Consider the following 18,080-nt stretch of genomic DNA (forward strand, 5'->3'; position numbering starts at 1 on the left):
GTTCATTTATATCAAACACTTGCCAGAGTAGGAAATAACAGGTAATTCTGCTGCCTGCTGGCCTCTGCTATGGAAATAGATTCTTCTGATTTCCTCATCAAACAATAATGAAGCCTATCTCTGAATTTCACCCAGAGCATAATCCTTGCTTTGTTTTCTCCATCTCCCGTGTTTTGTAAGTGGACAAAGCTTTAGACCTTTCTCTGAGTGAGGCAGTTGTGGTAGAGAGCTGACAGAGGTGTCTTTTGTAGCCCAGCCTTGAGGCCACATTTTCAGGATTGTCCTGTTTCTTAGTGTTCAAAGAGCAGCACTATGAGGAAATGTTTTACCACCAGCAATGTCGTGGGCCAAGCCCTACAGCTACCCACCTTCATCAGAATGCACTTAGACCTGTGAATGTCTCTGGAAATCCACCTGAAAGGTTCAGGAGAACCTTAGACAGCTGTAAAAGACTCAGGGCTTTTCAGTGTAGGAGCACTGATCATCTCTGTAACAGGAAGAGCCCTTCTAAGCCAGGAACTGCTGGCACTTGTCATTTCTGCTCCGGGCCAGTAATAAAAGGGATCCATGTGACCAATGCTGCTGCTGAGCAAGTGAGAGAATACTCTGGATCATTTTTAAACCTTTTGGAGACCTTAATTTATGTTTGGAACTGCTTTAGGTCTGGTTGATAACTAGAAAATACAATGGAGAAAGAGTGGGTTTCTGTCCAGTTATTGAAGGCAAGGAAGGTTTCTACTATTATTATTTAATGCTTCTTATCATTTGAAATGACAAATAATTTTAATATTTTGATTTTCCAGAGGCAAACTGCTACTTCCACTCTACCCTAAAAATAACAAATATTAGGTGAATAAGAGCATGTTTTTTTCAGTGTATTTTAATATCTCTGCATCCAGACAGTGCTGTGGCAGGTGCAGGTAGATGACTTCTCTGACCTGCTGTGCCCTGAGAGCTCTCTGAGTTTCTCACTGCAAAGTCTCTTTCAGACATTGCCCTGCAGCTTCAGAAAAGCATCTTTCTATGGGAGGCCATATGCACTTTGGATCATTCTCCTGTCACACTTAGCTCCCAGAAGCGCCTCTGTTCTCAGCTGTTCTGAGGCAGGGATGGGCTTCCTTGCTGCCTGGCAAGACGGCACAACCCCCCAGTGCACAGGGCAGATGGTTCTGTACAGAGGGAGCAGCACAAGGAGCACCCAGGAGCCTTCCAGGGTGCTACTGAGGGCATTCTGCAGCCTCAGGGAGTCCATCAGGTCTCCAACCAGCCACAGAGCTTCCCCAGAGCAGCAAGGGCAACAGGCTCAGACAAGCATCAGCCCTCCACAAGCAGCCAACACCGTCATTACAGAGCAACAGGCCCCACTGCTTCCATACTGTCTTCCACAGAGGCAAGAACAAACACAAACTTAATTGATTCATTTCCCAGGGCAACAGCTCAATCAGGAGCTGGTGCTCAGAGGAAGGAAAGAGTTGGGTTTGATATGCAAAGAATAACAGAAGACGAAAATAAATATTAACGGTGGGGACAAAGTTTCCAAAGAAAAATCCCCTCGAGAGGTGGTAGAATTAGCTCTCCAGTCTGAGCCTTGCAGAGCTTTTAATAATTTCTGTGGTAGCAAGGGTACCATTGGATTCTAAATGCATAAAGGAGAAAACAGACTGGTAGATTTCTGTTCTCTTCTTTACTATCACTCTTTGAACTCCTGATATATGCCTCAAAACCAGGAATACCTTAACACATACTTAGCTAATTTTCTCAAGGTCCAGGTCTTCTTTCTTTTTCCATCCAACTCCCAACATTCATTGTTATATTTTAACTCTGAATCTTGAAGTTGAACGTCAGTAGTTTATATTGGAAAGCAGAAATATATATAATATGTTTCTAAACAGAGAAAGATAAATCTGTGCTATGGGGGAATTCTCTTCCTGAAATATTCAAGTAATCCAAAGGTCTAACTCACCAACACATTTTTCTTTAAATTTAAATACTGTATAGAAGAACAATTTTCAGTGTTACTAAAGAAAACAGCTAAAAGTCTAGAAAAGCAATGCCTGAATACCTTCTTAGGTAGCCAGAAAATTACTATCATTATTTATTACAGTGGCTTGCTTAAAATATAGCAGGAAAGCTGAGAATGCAATTTGCAGTTAATTTGTTTAGAAATCAAGTACAAATGGGATTCATGGCACCATTAGTATTTTTGTTGTACTACTCTTACATGCAGTCTTTAAAACATCGTTCCGGTTACAATGAATAGGAAAGTAGTTCCAGATATTAAAATTGAGATTAAGAACTGAACTTGTTACTATGGATTATGATAATATGAATGATAAATAAAGTAGCAACAAGCAAATTTTTGAGGGAATCTAATTTCTGCTGCACTACTAATTATGCAGATACTTGTAATTTTAACCATGGAAATTAATGACAGACTAATAAGAACAAAAGAATGTAAATTTTCCAGTTTCAGTAATATTTACATAGTTCATTATAAGAATACAGACAAAGTTGCTGTTTTAAGATTTTGCTTGAATTTCAAAACTTGAAAAACTAGTGGAAAAGAGGAAGAAATAAACATCAGTGAAAAAATTGTCTAAAGTTCACTTGTGACTCAGAACTGACACATTTTTTCACATATCAGGTCCCTATAAGCTTTTTACCCCTGCTATCATAGGAAATCACTTAGGATGTTGGCACAGAGGAGGGAGACTATGAAGGTTATTAGACTATCAGTATAGGCAATAAACAGTTTTCCTGTTCAGTTTCAGGCTTGTGTGGGTTGATATGTGAGTAAAAAACCACGCTGAAAATTGAAGGATCTACAACCACCTTCCCCACAGGACTTGTGGAGGTTCCTAGTAAAAAATTGTCTCTTTTATTGAATTTTGTGGAAACTACTGAGAAAATTAATTGGAGTAAGTGGCAGCAGAACTTTTACCAGCAACAGCAGTTCAAAAACCTCAATCAGTTTAATTGATGCTCCCCTTCTCACTCCTTCCCTTTTATCCATATTGTGAGTGGGGAGCAAAGCCTCTGTAGAAATGCTGCAATTTTTACAGGCATATGTGTGGAAATGAGAGCACTGGTGTCCATTGGGTATGATAACAAAGAGAATAGAATAAGGAACTTTTTATTTCTGACTGTGCCAGCTCCTGGACTTATTTCTCAGGAGCCCACAAAGCAGAGAATGTGGAGAGAACCTAATGGATTCATCCTAATGGAAGTAATGGAAAAATATTATTAGCACATTCATTCACGTGCTTACTAGTGTGGGATGAGAATTATGCTAATTTTAGAAATCTGCATTCTGTAGCTCAAAACCACAAAGTTCATCAGAATAACTGATATGTGCATGCACGTGAGACCATTTTTTTCTTTGTTTTATTTTGTTCTAGACCCACTGTGCCAGAAAATGGATGGGGCAGAAGTAAAAGGACAGCTGTGGAAGTAACTGAAGCTGGCAGAGTGCTGGCCACTCTGTCAGGTCTTCAGTGCTGTGTGGTGGCTGGTGGATACAGAAGGGAAATAAGTGAAGGAGAGATATGAGGTGTCAACAAAAGCTTCCATTTGCATAAGGGCAGCTGTGCTTGATGCTGGTTTTTCTGTACCTGTTATTGGAAACCAGTGGGAGGCAATCATTACAAGAATCCATAAAGCTAGCTGTTAATTGAAACCCAAATTTAGTTCAAGAAAAAAAAAGAAAAATTCAAAATAACTCTATGAAAGAGATTAAGTGCCATGGGAGTTATCTAAGTCATGTACAATTTTCGGAAAATTTGTGATACATGTAAGGCAATCTGAGGATTATTTTAAAATATGCACAGATGATATCCACTTGATTGTGTCTTGTGAGTTGTGTTTTGTTTGAGGCACACTGTGATGCAGATTTGATTGTTGAGGACAGTCTGTGCCTTGGCTCCTTCAGGTTTGCTTGTGCTGAAGGGCTCCAGTCAGACTACTTGTGTCAACTTAATTATCTAGTTAATTATAAAGTGAAAAAACACATGAATTTTCCATAGTGCTGAGATTCTAAATTAAATTGTAAGCTATACTTAACTCTCAACTAAAATTGATAATGTTTAAGGATCCAGGGAATTTAGAAATGTTACTCATGATAATCAATGTGATTAACAAAGACTATAATGAGAAGTTTAAAAAAATAAAAAAAAACAAAAAAGGTTGCTATGTTTATAATCGAGGTCTGAATCTGTGTTTTCATCTCCAAATTTATGAATCTCTAGTGCTCAGATTAACAATAAGTGTGTGTGTGTGTGTGTGTGTGTGTGTGTGTGTGTGTGTGTATGAAAATGGAGATATCTCAGACATTTTTTGTAATACACAGTTTGTTATACTATCATAGGTATAATTTTAATCTTAATTCTTCAAAATAACATTTAGAACTTCACACATTCACACTCCTGTATGAAGAAAGATCACCAGTCTTGGCAGATACTCAGAGCAGAAACTGCTTTTCTCTGCCTCTCAAAAATGTAGAGTAACAACAGAGTGAGTTTGGCAAGCATTTTGAGCAATGCTTCCTTTGAAGCATTTTAAAATACTAGTACGTAATCCTGTCTGTATTCTGCTTTACCAGCTGGGCTCACACAAAACTTTGAGTGTCTACCCAATTTCTCTTCAAAAGGAAATAATAGAACACTCAGATTCATACTCCCATCTTCAAAAATTATTTTTTCTCTATTCACATACTCAAGCCATCTCTCTGAAAAAGAAAAATTAGATCTTTCTATGAGCTATCCAAGGTGTTTCATGATCCAACCCATTTTCATCACCTTTCTCTACACAGATCTTAGGTAACTTTGAAGCACTGAAACTCTGGGAACTCTATTTTCTTTTCAAACAAAAGAGTAAGGTCTGTTTGATATAGGGATATGAGAAACAGCCATCAGATTCAGAGAGTAACACCAGTAGGAGAAGCTCTGCTTCAAACAATGTTCAGATATAGCAGAACTGAAAGATATGAGACACCACTTGCCACTGTAACAAATGAGTGGAAAGAATTACCATTCAGTTGTTAAAGTTTATTTATTTTCTGAAATAGAAAATTTGGTTTGGTAATTTAGTCTCTGGTACAAACTTCTGCACTCTTCATGGTAAAGAAAGGGAGAGGTCAAATAGTTTAATTTGTCCTGTGTGAACTGAATGAGCTCAATCATTCTGAAATTCTGAGAAATCTGAAATTCTGACAAGAGTGAAATTTGCCCACAGTTCATGTTCACATGCTTATCAAACTAGTAATTGTCAAAATCCCAGCAAAATGACTGAACTCCTGAATTGACTGGCTTGCACAAAAGTCAATATTTTATTACCACTGCAACAGAGACTTTAAAGCTATTCCAAAACTGTATTCTTCATTCTAGACTGCAGTGAAGGGGAAAAAAACCAATAAAAAAACAAAATACAAAAAACCTCACACCCCAAAGCATGCAATTTAGTTCATCTTTACTCAAGAAAGATGTCAAATACTTGTTTCTATTTAGACAGAGTATTAACCTGAAGGAAGTCAATAAAACTGTTGACAACAGCTGAAGAATGTGAACAAGAAGCCTAGTCTTGTCTTATATCTGTAAACAATATATTTCTCACCTACACAGCAATCACTATTTTAATATGTTTCATTTAAAAATATAGTATACTTGCCTTTTGATACTAGAATAACTCTACAGTAAATCCAGCAGCTCTCAAACAAATTTTTACTCTCAGAGTAACTGTAGGTTTGACAGATAAAATATTGAAGCTGAGATGTTAAAAATAAGCTTTTTAGGATTAGTCCAAAAAAAGGTCCTTTGAGATCACATGAGCATGTTTGAGAGTGGCTGCCTTACAGAGTGGCTTCCTTACATGCCCCTTCCAAAATCATATCCTAAGTTTTTGATATGCAATTTTTTGGGGGATGGGGAGGTGGCAAAGGTGTATTTAAAATTCAGAACAGGAACAATTTAGAACATAATAAACATCTCAAAACCTTAACTTTTGCAGTGTTAGGATAACTGTATAACTGAGAAAAGGAAAAAATAAGAACTTGTAGAAACTCCCTTAGGTTACACATCTCAAGTACTGTAGCATCTAAACTGCATGACAACATCTTATTGCATGAGTACTTAGCACATGGCCTCAATATAGAACCTGTCTCTTGTGAGGATTATTAAAACTCATATGGAACCTATCCATCCTTCTGAGTATATTATCCTCCAAAAAGTTGTTGTGGAGCCAGGAAAGCTGTCGGTGCTACTCCTTTACTTCGCTTTTCTTCTGAAACAGAACAGCCTCTCAAAGCACATTGAGAGCACTAAAGAGAGAAACTTTTACAAACATATTCTTCTTTTTGAAACACTTTGACAGGATTAGCTTTTTGTACACATACCTGTGCAGAAATTATTTTCCTACATAAATTCCAGTGTCTAAAGGGCATGTAAATGTGCATGATCTAAACAGTCCATCAGATTTCTTTCTATTGGGGCTGATGGAGTATTAGTGTTTTCAAGAGCAGAACTTGGCATTCTACTTTCAGCACCTTTTCTTTTGTGTGAATTCAACACAAAAATACCAGACATTCAGAAAGTTTGTCTCTGATTTTGTTTTAATTTCTCAGTTTAGTAACTGAAAATCTTGTCTTTAAACTATTATTTTGTTGTTACTCCTCCTGTACTTTAAGGAAATTATTTTTGAAAATTGCTTATGACTTCAGAAGCATCTGAGGCTGCAAAAGAAGCTTCTCTCTATATTAAAAAAATATTAAAGTTTTGCATGATCTGAACTGAATTTTAGTAGTATGATCAGGTTTCTAATAATTGCTTTTCTTTTTCAGGAAAGCATAGATTTGGGTGAGATCATGTTTTCCCTTTGTTATTTGCCTACTGCTGGAAGAATGACTTTGACAGTCATCAAATGTCGGAATCTCAAAGCAATGGATATAACTGGTGCATCAGGTGAATCTACTTTTTTAAACAAGGCAGAGTCTATTCAGGAAGGGGATGAATAACAGCTCCTTGGATTTTGTGTGTCTGACATGGCTGTGGGATGGAAGTAGCCAAGAATGGATACAGACCTTCTTCAGATGGAGTGGCAGCCAGTGTGCCTGTTGGGAATGGCATTTGCAGCATGATGAAAGCAGTGTTTGCCAGGGTGACTCAAACCTTTGCAACCTTTTACCTTAGCAATATAACATTCCTACCACAAATATTGTTCTCATGCTACCCACTTGAATGGTTTGAGTCCTAATGCATGCACTGATTATCTGTTACTCAGATCCGTACGTCAAAGTGTCACTGATGTGCGAGGGACGGAGGCTGAAAAAGCGGAAAACAACCACAAAGAAGAACACGCTGAATCCTGTTTATAATGAGGCCATCATCTTTGATATCCCTCCAGAGAATGTGGACCAAGTCAGCCTCTCCATTGCAGTGATGGATTATGACAGGTAAGCACAGTTCACTTTCTGAACATTGAGACAATTCCTGACCACTGCAAGTAGCTGCTTTCTGCCTCAAGCTTACAGGCAGCTTCAGTGTCACAAAAGGTAAAGCCTTGGGGCCTTTTCATGAAGCAGTTTAAAGCTTCCACACCTCTTAGAGCACATGGCATTTTATCTGTGTCATAAATGACTAAGATGAGGAAAAAATATGGCTCAATTTTCTTTCAGGCCACTTAGGCCTGATATACATTCTTGTCCATTTCTGGGGACTGGACTATGTACAAACTTTATAAACCACGTATGTCTTTGAGCTTAAGAAAGTCCCTCACACCTCTAATTTCTATTTAAATAGCAGGTATTTGAAACTAAAGAAAATTTCAATTACTAAAAAATAATTAAATGCTAACTATGTCATTGAACTAAGCTGTAATTATTTCTTCAGTTGATTCAGTAAAATAACCTTTTAATATGCAACCTTCAATAGGTAACCTTAGGGTTCAGCCCTCAGTGATAACATGTCTTAGGCTAATTATCTATGGCTTCACTGAGAACTGACAGGAAGCGACTCCTGCTTAGAGTGGCTCAAGGACTGCAGGTTGATCAAAACTGACAGAACCCTGCCCAAGCAAGTCTGCTTCATTCAAGTGCTATTAGTAAAGAGCTCTTGAGATTGCAGGGCAAATAAACACTGAAAGTCCAATTTAGTAACAACACCCTTCAGATTGCTTCCCTGGCCATCAGATTTCTGGTTGTTCTCCAAGTTCTGCCAGGAAGACTTTCTCAGTCTGATGTGAGAGCAGCACCGTGGTGCCATTAGCAGGGAAGGAGCACAGCAGCTTGCACATGTTCAGTCCTCCTCAGCTCCTCCCAGCACTTGCTAAGGGGAAATTGGAAAGCATTATTCTAAGGTCAAGCTACAGAAACTTTCTGATGTTTCTCAACCATTTTATGGCTCTGTGAGGAGCACAAAGTATTGAGGTATAGCCTATGACCCTTACCTTTCACATTTTTGACTGAACTTCAAAATATCACAATAGCTAGAGCTAAGGAATAGTTTATTAAAATATCTCTGAAGCATTTGCAGCAGGAAATGTATTCCTCGCAATTTTTCTTCACTTTCCTCTCTCACAAAATTCAAAAATGTTTTTCTTCAGATAACTTTGTGTATTATGATCCTTTTCTGTCCTTGTGTCTTTTGGGTTGTAACCTTTTAATGGCAAGGATTATGTTTTCATTGCTATTTTTATAGCTGCTAGAAGCACTCTGGTAGTGGCTAGAGGTTTTTGATGTTACCATTACAGAATTTAATTTTACTATGCTATCATTAAAACTAATATCTGTAATAAATTATGTGAAAACTTTGGCCATGCATTCTGTGCCACACTAAGCCAGTAAACAGAATTGTATATCAGATGTTATTAAAACTATTTTTTATTAAAAATAAATTCCTTCTCACTCTACAATTCTCAGAGTAGGGCACAATGAGGTCATTGGAGTATGCCGGACAGGAATTGACGCCGAAGGCCTTGGAAGAGATCATTGGAATGAAATGCTGGCTTACCCACGTAAACCAATAACTCACTGGCACCCACTAGTAGAGGTAAGAAGTAGCAAAATTTTCTCCTTGATATTGAAGGATTTTGCCCCTCACATTTGTGGGCTTCTGAGAATCATGAAAATCAGTGCAGCACCTATAGATCAGATAGAAGATCATTAGCACAGCCTAAATCTAATTGCATGTATTTATCTATAATTTAAAAGGGCCATTTCAACAGTTTCCATGATGCTCTGATGGCATTGTAGGGTTACATTTAGATGCTTAAAATTCCAGAGATTTTGATAAAGAGCTTACAGCTACTTAGAAGAGATCATTTGCGAAAATTTCAAAAGCAATAATTTCTTATTCAAAAATCTTTAACATAAGCTGCTGTTGCTAAAACATTAATCTGTAACTGGCCTGCAAATTAGGCTAAATTGTGGCAACATACTAGCAGCTCCCTCCAGAGTTATTCAACAGCTGCTTACTGGAGCTTTTTCAAAGGTAGGGATGATTATATTTACAAGTCCCTGGGCTTGGACTCCCTCTGTGATCTGATGTGGCCACACATTGTTGGTGTTCTGTACACAAAATCCTCACAACTCTGGACTCAGAAAGATAAATACTGAAGCCTTAGGAAGCAGCGGGGCACTGTTTAGCCCATCACAAAAGCAATCTGTAGAAAAATGAGTTGCTGCCTGAGGCCATGTGATTCCCCCACTCTGGAGCACATGGCTGCGCAACATGTCCTGTTAGAGATGGCAAAAGCAAAATATCAAGGCTTCAGTAAAAAACCAAGAAGCTTGTGGGGGCAAGGAAACTGAGTCAAGGGAGCAGAGAAGTGTCTTTTAGAGACTCATGGCTCTGTCTGGTTTATGTAAATTAGGAGACAGGGGTACAACCCCTTTTGGTGAAATAAACCCATTCCTGTGAAATGAGTCAGAGGCATTTTTAGAAGGTCACTTCAGAAAATTTCTTTCCATTATTGCTTCTGCTGGAGACTTTGATCCAGAGGCTAGAAAGGGTCTGGATGTGATCTAGATTCTTTTTTGAGAGAGTCTCTCATCCTCTGAAATGAGCATGATGCACAGCCAGACATGATGACATTTGTAAAAATAACTTTTCTTGCAGCTACCTGGCCGAGCAACCAGTTTTGATAGCCAGGGATCCTGTTCCTCGCCCAAACCACCGCTTACGCCCTAGGGAGTCCGAATGGATCCATCATGCTCAGTGTCTAAAACTCCCCTGTAGCTCACATCTACATCAACAGAAGGTTTGGCTTCCACAGATGAACTGTACCCATATTTTTTTATCAAAATACATCTTTCCTATTCTAAGTCTTATATGAAAGTTTATAATAATTTGTTAAAGTGTGAACAAAGTTGACTCGAGTCAAATATAACCCTTCCTTGTGCAAATTCATTAATCTGTTTTATCTCTGGCATATATCCAGTGTCATATCCAAGCAGTGGTTTGATGGGGCCTGTATCTTTTCACAGGCAAGGGACCAGAAAAAAAATTCCCTTAAGTAATTCAAAACTACTGCACCTTTTAACGCCTAATTATTTGGAGGAAGAAGAAATAGTCATATACAGCTCGTGTAGTAAATTCCTTCTAAATTGCACTAAATCTTCTGTGACTTTGCAAGATAGCACTTCAAACTGAATGTTGCATGAAAACAACCAACTGTTGTCATGGTTTGAGTATCTGGAAAATCAGCTCATTCCTTGGGCAGGGAGGAAGGGCTGATTTAAAGCCCTCTGGAGCCAATGAGGCAGATCTACTGACTTCAGGGTGCTTTAGGTCCAGCCCTTCTGAAACAGGTATGAGAATTGGATCTATGCAGTTATAACCTTCCAGCACTCATGATGACAGCCACATCTCTACACAAATCAAACTGCAGAGGAGAGAATGCTCAGAAGTAAAGGAATTGATTTAAAGTGATTTATCTCTTCACAAAATTGACCAAATATTGCAGTTACCCAGAAAATTTTTGTGATTCTTGATTTAATGTGACAGACAGATTTCTTTGAAATTATTTTGACTGAGTGCACAGCACACATGGAATTTAGTTTCTGGTTGCTGGCTGGATGCCTCTAGACACATATGCTAAATATGAATTTGAGATGTGTTTTCTGTCAGTCTATGGACAGAGAAATCAAAATGTGACTATTTTACAAGCAAGTAAACTAATTTATTAGACTACACAGTGAAAGCAAATGAAAAAATCTATTGGCTGTAGTCAGATACTTTAAAAACTAGAGGACAACTACATATTATTTTGTGGATTTATCTCCAAATATTGCAGTTTACCTCAATCAGATAAATCAGATAGTTACTTTCTTTTTTTCCTTTTTTCTTTTCTTTTTTTTTCTGTGAAGAGTGTAGCACAGACAGCATGGCTGGGACTGAGGTTTTGAAAGCTGGACTGTAATTAGAAAAAGTTGGGTGGTAGCACCTTTTGTATCTTTGCAATATATATGTAAAGAAAACAGAGGAGACTGTTTTCCAAAACAACAACTTTACAGAAATGTCATGCAGGAGAAAATCTACAAATGATGATTGATTTATGACAATGAAAGGAATTTTGATAATTAATTTTGTATTAAATGAAAAGGTTGTTTTGGCAAACTTCTGAAGAACCATTTTGAGTTGGTTTAGCCTGGCTGACATGTTCCTGAAGATCCAGTCCCTCCATGCCACTGACTAATCTCTAAGACAGTCAAAAATACCTTGAAGTGTCTTAAACTGCTCCAGAAAAGCTAGCAGGGCTGGTCTTAACATTGAAGGTGTACCTAAGACAAAAAAGGAAGCAGCTTTTATACCTTGCCTCCTGTGCCTATGAACACAGCAAGCAAGAAAATAAATATAAAAATCAATCTCTCAGATAGTCATTAGAAATAAGGGGGGAAAAAGAAAATAAAAGAAAGAAAAAAGGGATAAAAAGAAAAGGCTCTAGCTCAAGTTTTTGAATGCCTGTTTCAGGTTGTTATTCATGGCCTCTAAGTAGAAATGGTTTCTCCCAGAGAGGATTGGTAGTGCTGAACACTGATCCTCCCTGCTTGAGATTGTATTTTCATCACCATAAATACAGAGCAGCCTTGCAGAATTTCATTCCTCCTTTTGCTCTCGATGAGTAATTTGTTTTAATAGGAGAACAAACTCTCCTCTCTGAGGTTTTTTCCCTCCCATCTTTGTTATCCTAACAAAATTCTGTGGCCTAGATAATTTTCAACATGATTTCTGCAAGGCTGATGCAGAAACATATATATATATATGGAGACTGAAAAACTATTTTATGTATACATTTATCTTAATATAAATTATATCAACAGTGGCCTTTGTGGCCTCAAAAATACTTTTTGTAATGTGGTACTGTAACGGTTAATTAAATATTCTTTGCACTTTTTTGCACCTAATATCCAAAAAGCGAACAAATTCACGATCAAATGTAGCATAAGTGTTCAGCAATGAGCAACGTGTTTTTACCTATCTTACTGTTCTCTGACTATCCTGTGTGTTTCCTCATAGGTAGTAAGGTATTTCAAGATTTATTTTCTTAAATCTTCATTGTTGTCAAATGCCAAAGGCTCAGTTTGTGCCCCCTTGTTGTGTTAATTTTGGTATTGTTAATAACAACAGTGAATGACTTCTGTGTCTAAACTTGATTGATGGGTGCTCTGCATCTAGGAGAAATCAGGCTGCAAAATCATCTGGACATCTAGCTTCAAAAATGATCCCTTAAATAATTATCTTTATTCCTTTAGCAGTGATTAATAGAATTAGTGAAAAAGATATTTTTCCCCATTGTTTCCTTAGCCATCTCAAAAGACAGGATAGGTACTTAGATTAACTCATCCATTGGCTTAAGAGCCTTTTCACAAGTTACTCCCAGTGACATCACTGAAGTACCAAGAGCTTTGCACAGTTTAAGTCAAGGAATATGTTGCTCGATGTATATCATTATTAAGGAATTTTAAATATTTTAATTTGGAAATTTGGAGAAGCTGCAAGTTCTCTACTCCCATCCAGATTTTTTTCTCTGCTTATCCACATTTCTTCTATATCTCATGCATTACCCTAATTTAGGAAAAAAACAAATGTGGCAAAAGGCTGGTTTCAGATATCTTGTAGTACTTTTACAACAGTTAGAAAATCTTCTTTTCCTAAAGGCCTGAGCTATTTTGCTTGAAGCAGTTTACTGGAAAATGCACCAGTACTTAATAAGAATTGTATTTGCAGGGTTTCACACTGCACAGGTGAGCACAAGCTCACAAAGATTTAAGTCATGTACTGCACTCCATGACCTCAGCTTTGGATCCCAGCATTTTACAGTTCTGGTGACATGGCCCTTCTCCTCACCCTCCCAGAAAACAACCAGCTCTTTCCTCACCATCTTTTGTCTATGCTGGACTTAGGAATATGAATATTGGTCAGAGATAAAGTGGCCAGCAACTTCCCCTGCAAAATTTCTTCTTCAATAAATGCAATTCTTTGGACTAATTTTTAAGTAACAAAATTGTATATTTTTCTTAAAGAATCACCACCACTTCCAATATTTTTGAAGAATATATTAAGCTACCAATAAATGTTTTCATTGGGTTGATTTTTTTCAAGGGAAAAAGCAATTACCTAGTTTCTTTCTGTGGATGCATTTTTGGAGCAATATTAAGAAAAAGTTTAGTTAAAAGATTCATTTGATCTATCCTTTTCTCCTCTTTCTCAGCTTTTTAATTGGATTCAATGCAATCCTTTTAAAATTTTTTAACATAATGATGTACAACATATACATGATAGTCTAGTTAAAAGATTATTTTGCTATCTCTTTTTTATAAACTTTTATATGTACTAGCTTTTATTATACTCCATTAATTTTACAGGCTTTATACATCTGAAATCATTTGTCTGTATTTTTTGGGTGAGCAAACATTCAAAAGAATGGTATTTCAGAACTCAGTAATAGAGTTCTTCTGCTGAAAATATAACATTGTTCAGAAATCCATAAATGTGCCTGCCAAATTTGAAAATCACCTTATTTGAGCATGCAAAAAACCTAGGTTTGCACATACAAGTATTTGCACTTGCTAGATGTACAATCACTATTATTTAGCACCACTGTTACAACAGAACACCCACACCTAATCAGAAATACATTGCAGTTCATTATAAACACCTGACAAATGTGCACTGAGTGACAGTTCCTTGACCTGAAAAGTTCATATGACATTTCTACAAATGAACATGCTTGAAAATTAGGTAGGTGTTAAGATATGGTGTATATGTAAATCAGACAGTGAGGTGACTTTTGGACAAAGCTCATGTAATATGTGTTGGACAATCCAAAATATGGGTAAAATATACCAAATATATGAGAACTATTAATGCAGGTTTTGATGGGACATTTTCTCTCTCATTCACACCATAGCACAAATTTAGTTTAACTCAAGATTCACTTTCATTTAGCTTCTGAGTCTTGCCAGTCTAAACTGAGCTCTGTGAAAACAGTTAAATTATGGCACAGAGCAGACCCAGAGCTAGGAAAGATGAAGCAAAATGTGGCAGTAGACACAAAGCTGTTCCATGCAAATGCCCTGAAATGGAAACCTTCCCTCTGTAACAGATTCCAACAGTTTTACCACTTGTCCTTTCTTTCTCTGCTGTAAAATAGGACAAAAGAAGCACATTCCTGAAGAAGAATCAGCATTAGGCATAGGAGTTAATTGAGGTGCTGATCACAGCTATTTGCCTTTTCCAAGGCAAAAACTACATTTACTTCTAAAAAAGTGTCTTTAGTTTACTCATCTAAATGAATAAATATCTCCTGCACAAGGCACTTTTCCTTAACCCTTGAAAACGGCAGTTTTTTTAACAGCATGAAGGAAACCAGGAGCTAGAAATCTAAGAGAAAGTGAAGCTGCAGGTGAGATTTGAATTTCACAGGGCAATCTGGTCAGGAAAATGGAACTAACACCTTCAGTCTTGTGCTGAGTGCTAAGGGATGCTTGGTGATAGCAGGTGCTCAGGGCTGTAATTTGATGTTTTATCTGATAGCATCTCTACAATGTTGCTGTTGCTGGGAAACCTCTTTAAAGGCACAGAGAGCAGAATGCCTCTACGATTGACACGTGAATTCTTTTCCACCCAAGTGTAGACTGTGATTCTTGTGTTCCATGGGGCTCAGTCCCCTAGAAGGGTACAAAGCAAATTTGCAGAACAGGAAAAACCAGTTTGGTACTGTGCCATCATGGGGACTAGTCACTTTGCTGGTTTTCAAGACAAGTGTTTGTGCCTTGCTGATCAAGGGAGAACATTTCGTACAGCACTCTGTAGCTCAGCCTGTGTTGCTGAGACATGCTGATGCTATTGAAGATCCTCAGTACCAACACTGTCAAAATATAACTAATACATATAAATACAGGTTATATAGGTTGCCAGAACACCAAAGCTCCCTCCTGTGGAAAAGGAACGATGACTGCCTGAAAAATAAATCAAGGCAGTATGTTCTGGAAGCTGGACCTGCAGGAAGTCACAGAGCTGCTGTGATGAAAGTGGAGCTGCTCTGTAATAATTTATGAATACAATATGTTGAGTTGACTATTGGTCCTGAACTAGGTGAGTTCAATAAATTTAGGGGAAAAAATGTTTGACAGGGGAGTGTCTCTCAGGAGCAAATGAGTTGTATGAAATGTTAATGTCCACCTTGGTGGCCTGGGAGAGTCTGCTGATGCTGTAGCCAGTCTGAAAAATGCATCTCATCTAAAATTGAGAAATCCCAAGCAGGCATAGGGGAAAAGGCACAGGAAAGATCAAAAGATCCGATCCAGAGCATACAAGATTTATGTCTGAGCAGGCTGGGGATGCAAGCTGGTACTGTAGTTCACAGAGAAAATAGGTGTGGTTGCTCTCCCATGAATGGGTGAGAAAGCTTGGGACAGGACAAATATGCATATAGGCTGTTATTTTCAATTCCATTTATTTGAAATATTTAAGTTTGCATATTTAAGATTAAATATTTAAATACCATTCTATTTTTAATGGAGTATTCACAGACTCTCTAAAAGAAAAGTTGTGCATCCATTCAGACTGCCTGGTTTGGCACAGACACAGTGTCCCAAAGCCCATCATAAATTAAAGAATTGTGAAATGCTGCATCTCCCCTGGAAAGGTGAAGTCAGGAAGCCTGACACAAAAAAAGAACTGAAGACAGACCAAAGAAAGGATGAGGGCACAGTTATTTCATCACAGTTTCAGGGTTCATAAAGTCATTGGTTAGAAAAGGGTGCCAGAAACATGTTTTCATGGCAGTAACCTACCTCTTATACAATTTTCCTCTCCTTCAAAATACAAGTATATAAGTGTTTCTGACAGATTGCTTTTAAACAGTTTGGGACGTTTTCATCCCTTAAAAATTCAAGACCCTGAAGTAAAGTAAATCCATCCATGTATCTACCCATGAGTAAAATAAAATAAAATTTAAACAAGAATGGGGAATAAAAACTTTCTGTATAATAAATAAAGGTCTAGAACATGCTAAAAATTTCTTTCCTGTGTTGAATAATGGTATAGATTTTTTTTATCTTGGGACCTCTTAGTTTAAAAAGGAAAGACTATGATACTGATTGCAAAGCAATATTTTACTGCAGGTATAGGATACCTAGTTGCCTGGCCCTGTGGGATTTTAAATATCAGAAATGTTCCAACAAATATTCATCAAGATCACAGATAGGAATTTTAGGCACTTAAGATTAGCACTGACAAAAAGGAATCTGAGTTTTTTGGGACACATTCTAGGTTAATTTCAGGAGAAGTTGTAGGCTGTTGGATATTTTTGTGAGGCAGATACATTTCCATAAAAGTAGTCTGCAAGAGGAGAGAGAAAAAGGGTCGAGTTGCTTTTTTTCAATATGCTATGAGTTGAGACTGATAATAGGATCAGAAGTGAAGAGGTCTGAACAAGAAGATATTTAAAATCTCTTATTACATCTGAGCTATAACAGGAGACAAGAGAGGAGGGGAAAAGCCTATAGAGTATGAAAAGAGCCCTCTGGAAAATTAAAAAAAAAGGCAAAAAAATAAACAAACCACCACCACCAAAAAAGCTAAAAATCTGTTAAAAGGAAAAGTGGAAAGTATAAAAAGGTGTTGAATAGCCTTTTCAATAGAGAAAAATGTATGTGTAACAAATACTTCCAAATAGAAAAGGATTTTTGACATGATTCCCCCACCTCATATCTTGTACAGCCATTTGCCAGCTCACGAGGGTAACGGGAGCCAATTTCAGAACCTGAGTCTGTTCTTCAAATAAAAACAATCCTCTGCCCAGCAGATCCTGCTCTCAGATGATTCACAGTGCAAAGAGCTCATGGCACAATGAGGCAAAAAAAAGACATTTCCCACATGTGCTCAGACATGTGGATGGATGCTGGATGGCCTCCTGGATGCTGAAATGGCCTCCTATTTATTTGCACCTGACATAGTTTGGAAGATCTCCAATAGGTGAAAAAAAAACTTTTATATATTGTCACCTCTTCACACTATCAAAACTCCTGTCAGGAAAATTAATCCACAAACATCAGAGGTTTATGTCCAAGAAGGAGACAGTGGAGTCCTTTTACTGTATTCAAATAAAGGGAGAAGCCATGGGGCATTCCCCTGGGGTCTCTCAAATTTTTGGAGGACACAGCCTCCTCTTTTATCCTAATTTCCCAGCCACATTTCCCTTCTCTCTTTCCCCATTGGCTGAGGTACTTGAGAGGTACAGGCTTCCCAATACGCCCAATACCAAAGATTTCCCTCCGATGTATAACCCTCCCTTTCAATTCTTAATTCTTATGGAATTTAGCATTTTTCCCCATTGTTTCTTTCATCTTTCAATGTCTACTTTCATTTATCAGCAAACTTAAAGCTTATTTGTAAAAGCAAATATCTTTTTCCATTCATCAATCAGTGGAATCCTTCCCATTTTTTCTTTTATCTCTCAGTGCTAGTTTTATCCACCAGCAGACCCACAGCTTGTTTGTAAAGACAAATCCACTATTCCTCTCACTCCTGACAAAGAGTGCTTGAATAAACAATAGGAAACAGCTCTGGAAATGCTCCTGTGGTACA

The 18,080-nt window shown here is 37.6% G+C and overlaps 1 protein-coding gene across 1 annotated transcript in view; it reads left to right on the top strand.

Annotated features, from left to right (window-relative positions):
* Positions 1 to 10,394, top strand: part of SYT10 (synaptotagmin 10) — a 33,508-nt gene extending 23,114 nt beyond the window's left edge. The window contains exons 4-7 of the mRNA XM_021551911.4: positions 6,830 to 6,950; positions 7,270 to 7,441; positions 8,906 to 9,035; positions 10,104 to 10,394. Coding sequence (XP_021407586.1) covers positions 6,830 to 6,950; positions 7,270 to 7,441; positions 8,906 to 9,035; positions 10,104 to 10,175 — 495 coding nt within the window. The 3' untranslated portion in view covers positions 10,176 to 10,394. The remainder of the gene's footprint in view (positions 1 to 6,829; positions 6,951 to 7,269; positions 7,442 to 8,905; positions 9,036 to 10,103) is intronic.
* Positions 10,395 to 18,080: the final 7,686 nt, after the last annotated feature.

Source organism: Lonchura striata, chromosome 1A, assembly GCF_050655825.1.
Source record: "Lonchura striata isolate lonStrDom1 chromosome 1A, ASM5065582v1, whole genome shotgun sequence".
Taxonomy (NCBI): Eukaryota; Metazoa; Chordata; class Aves; order Passeriformes; family Estrildidae; genus Lonchura; species Lonchura striata.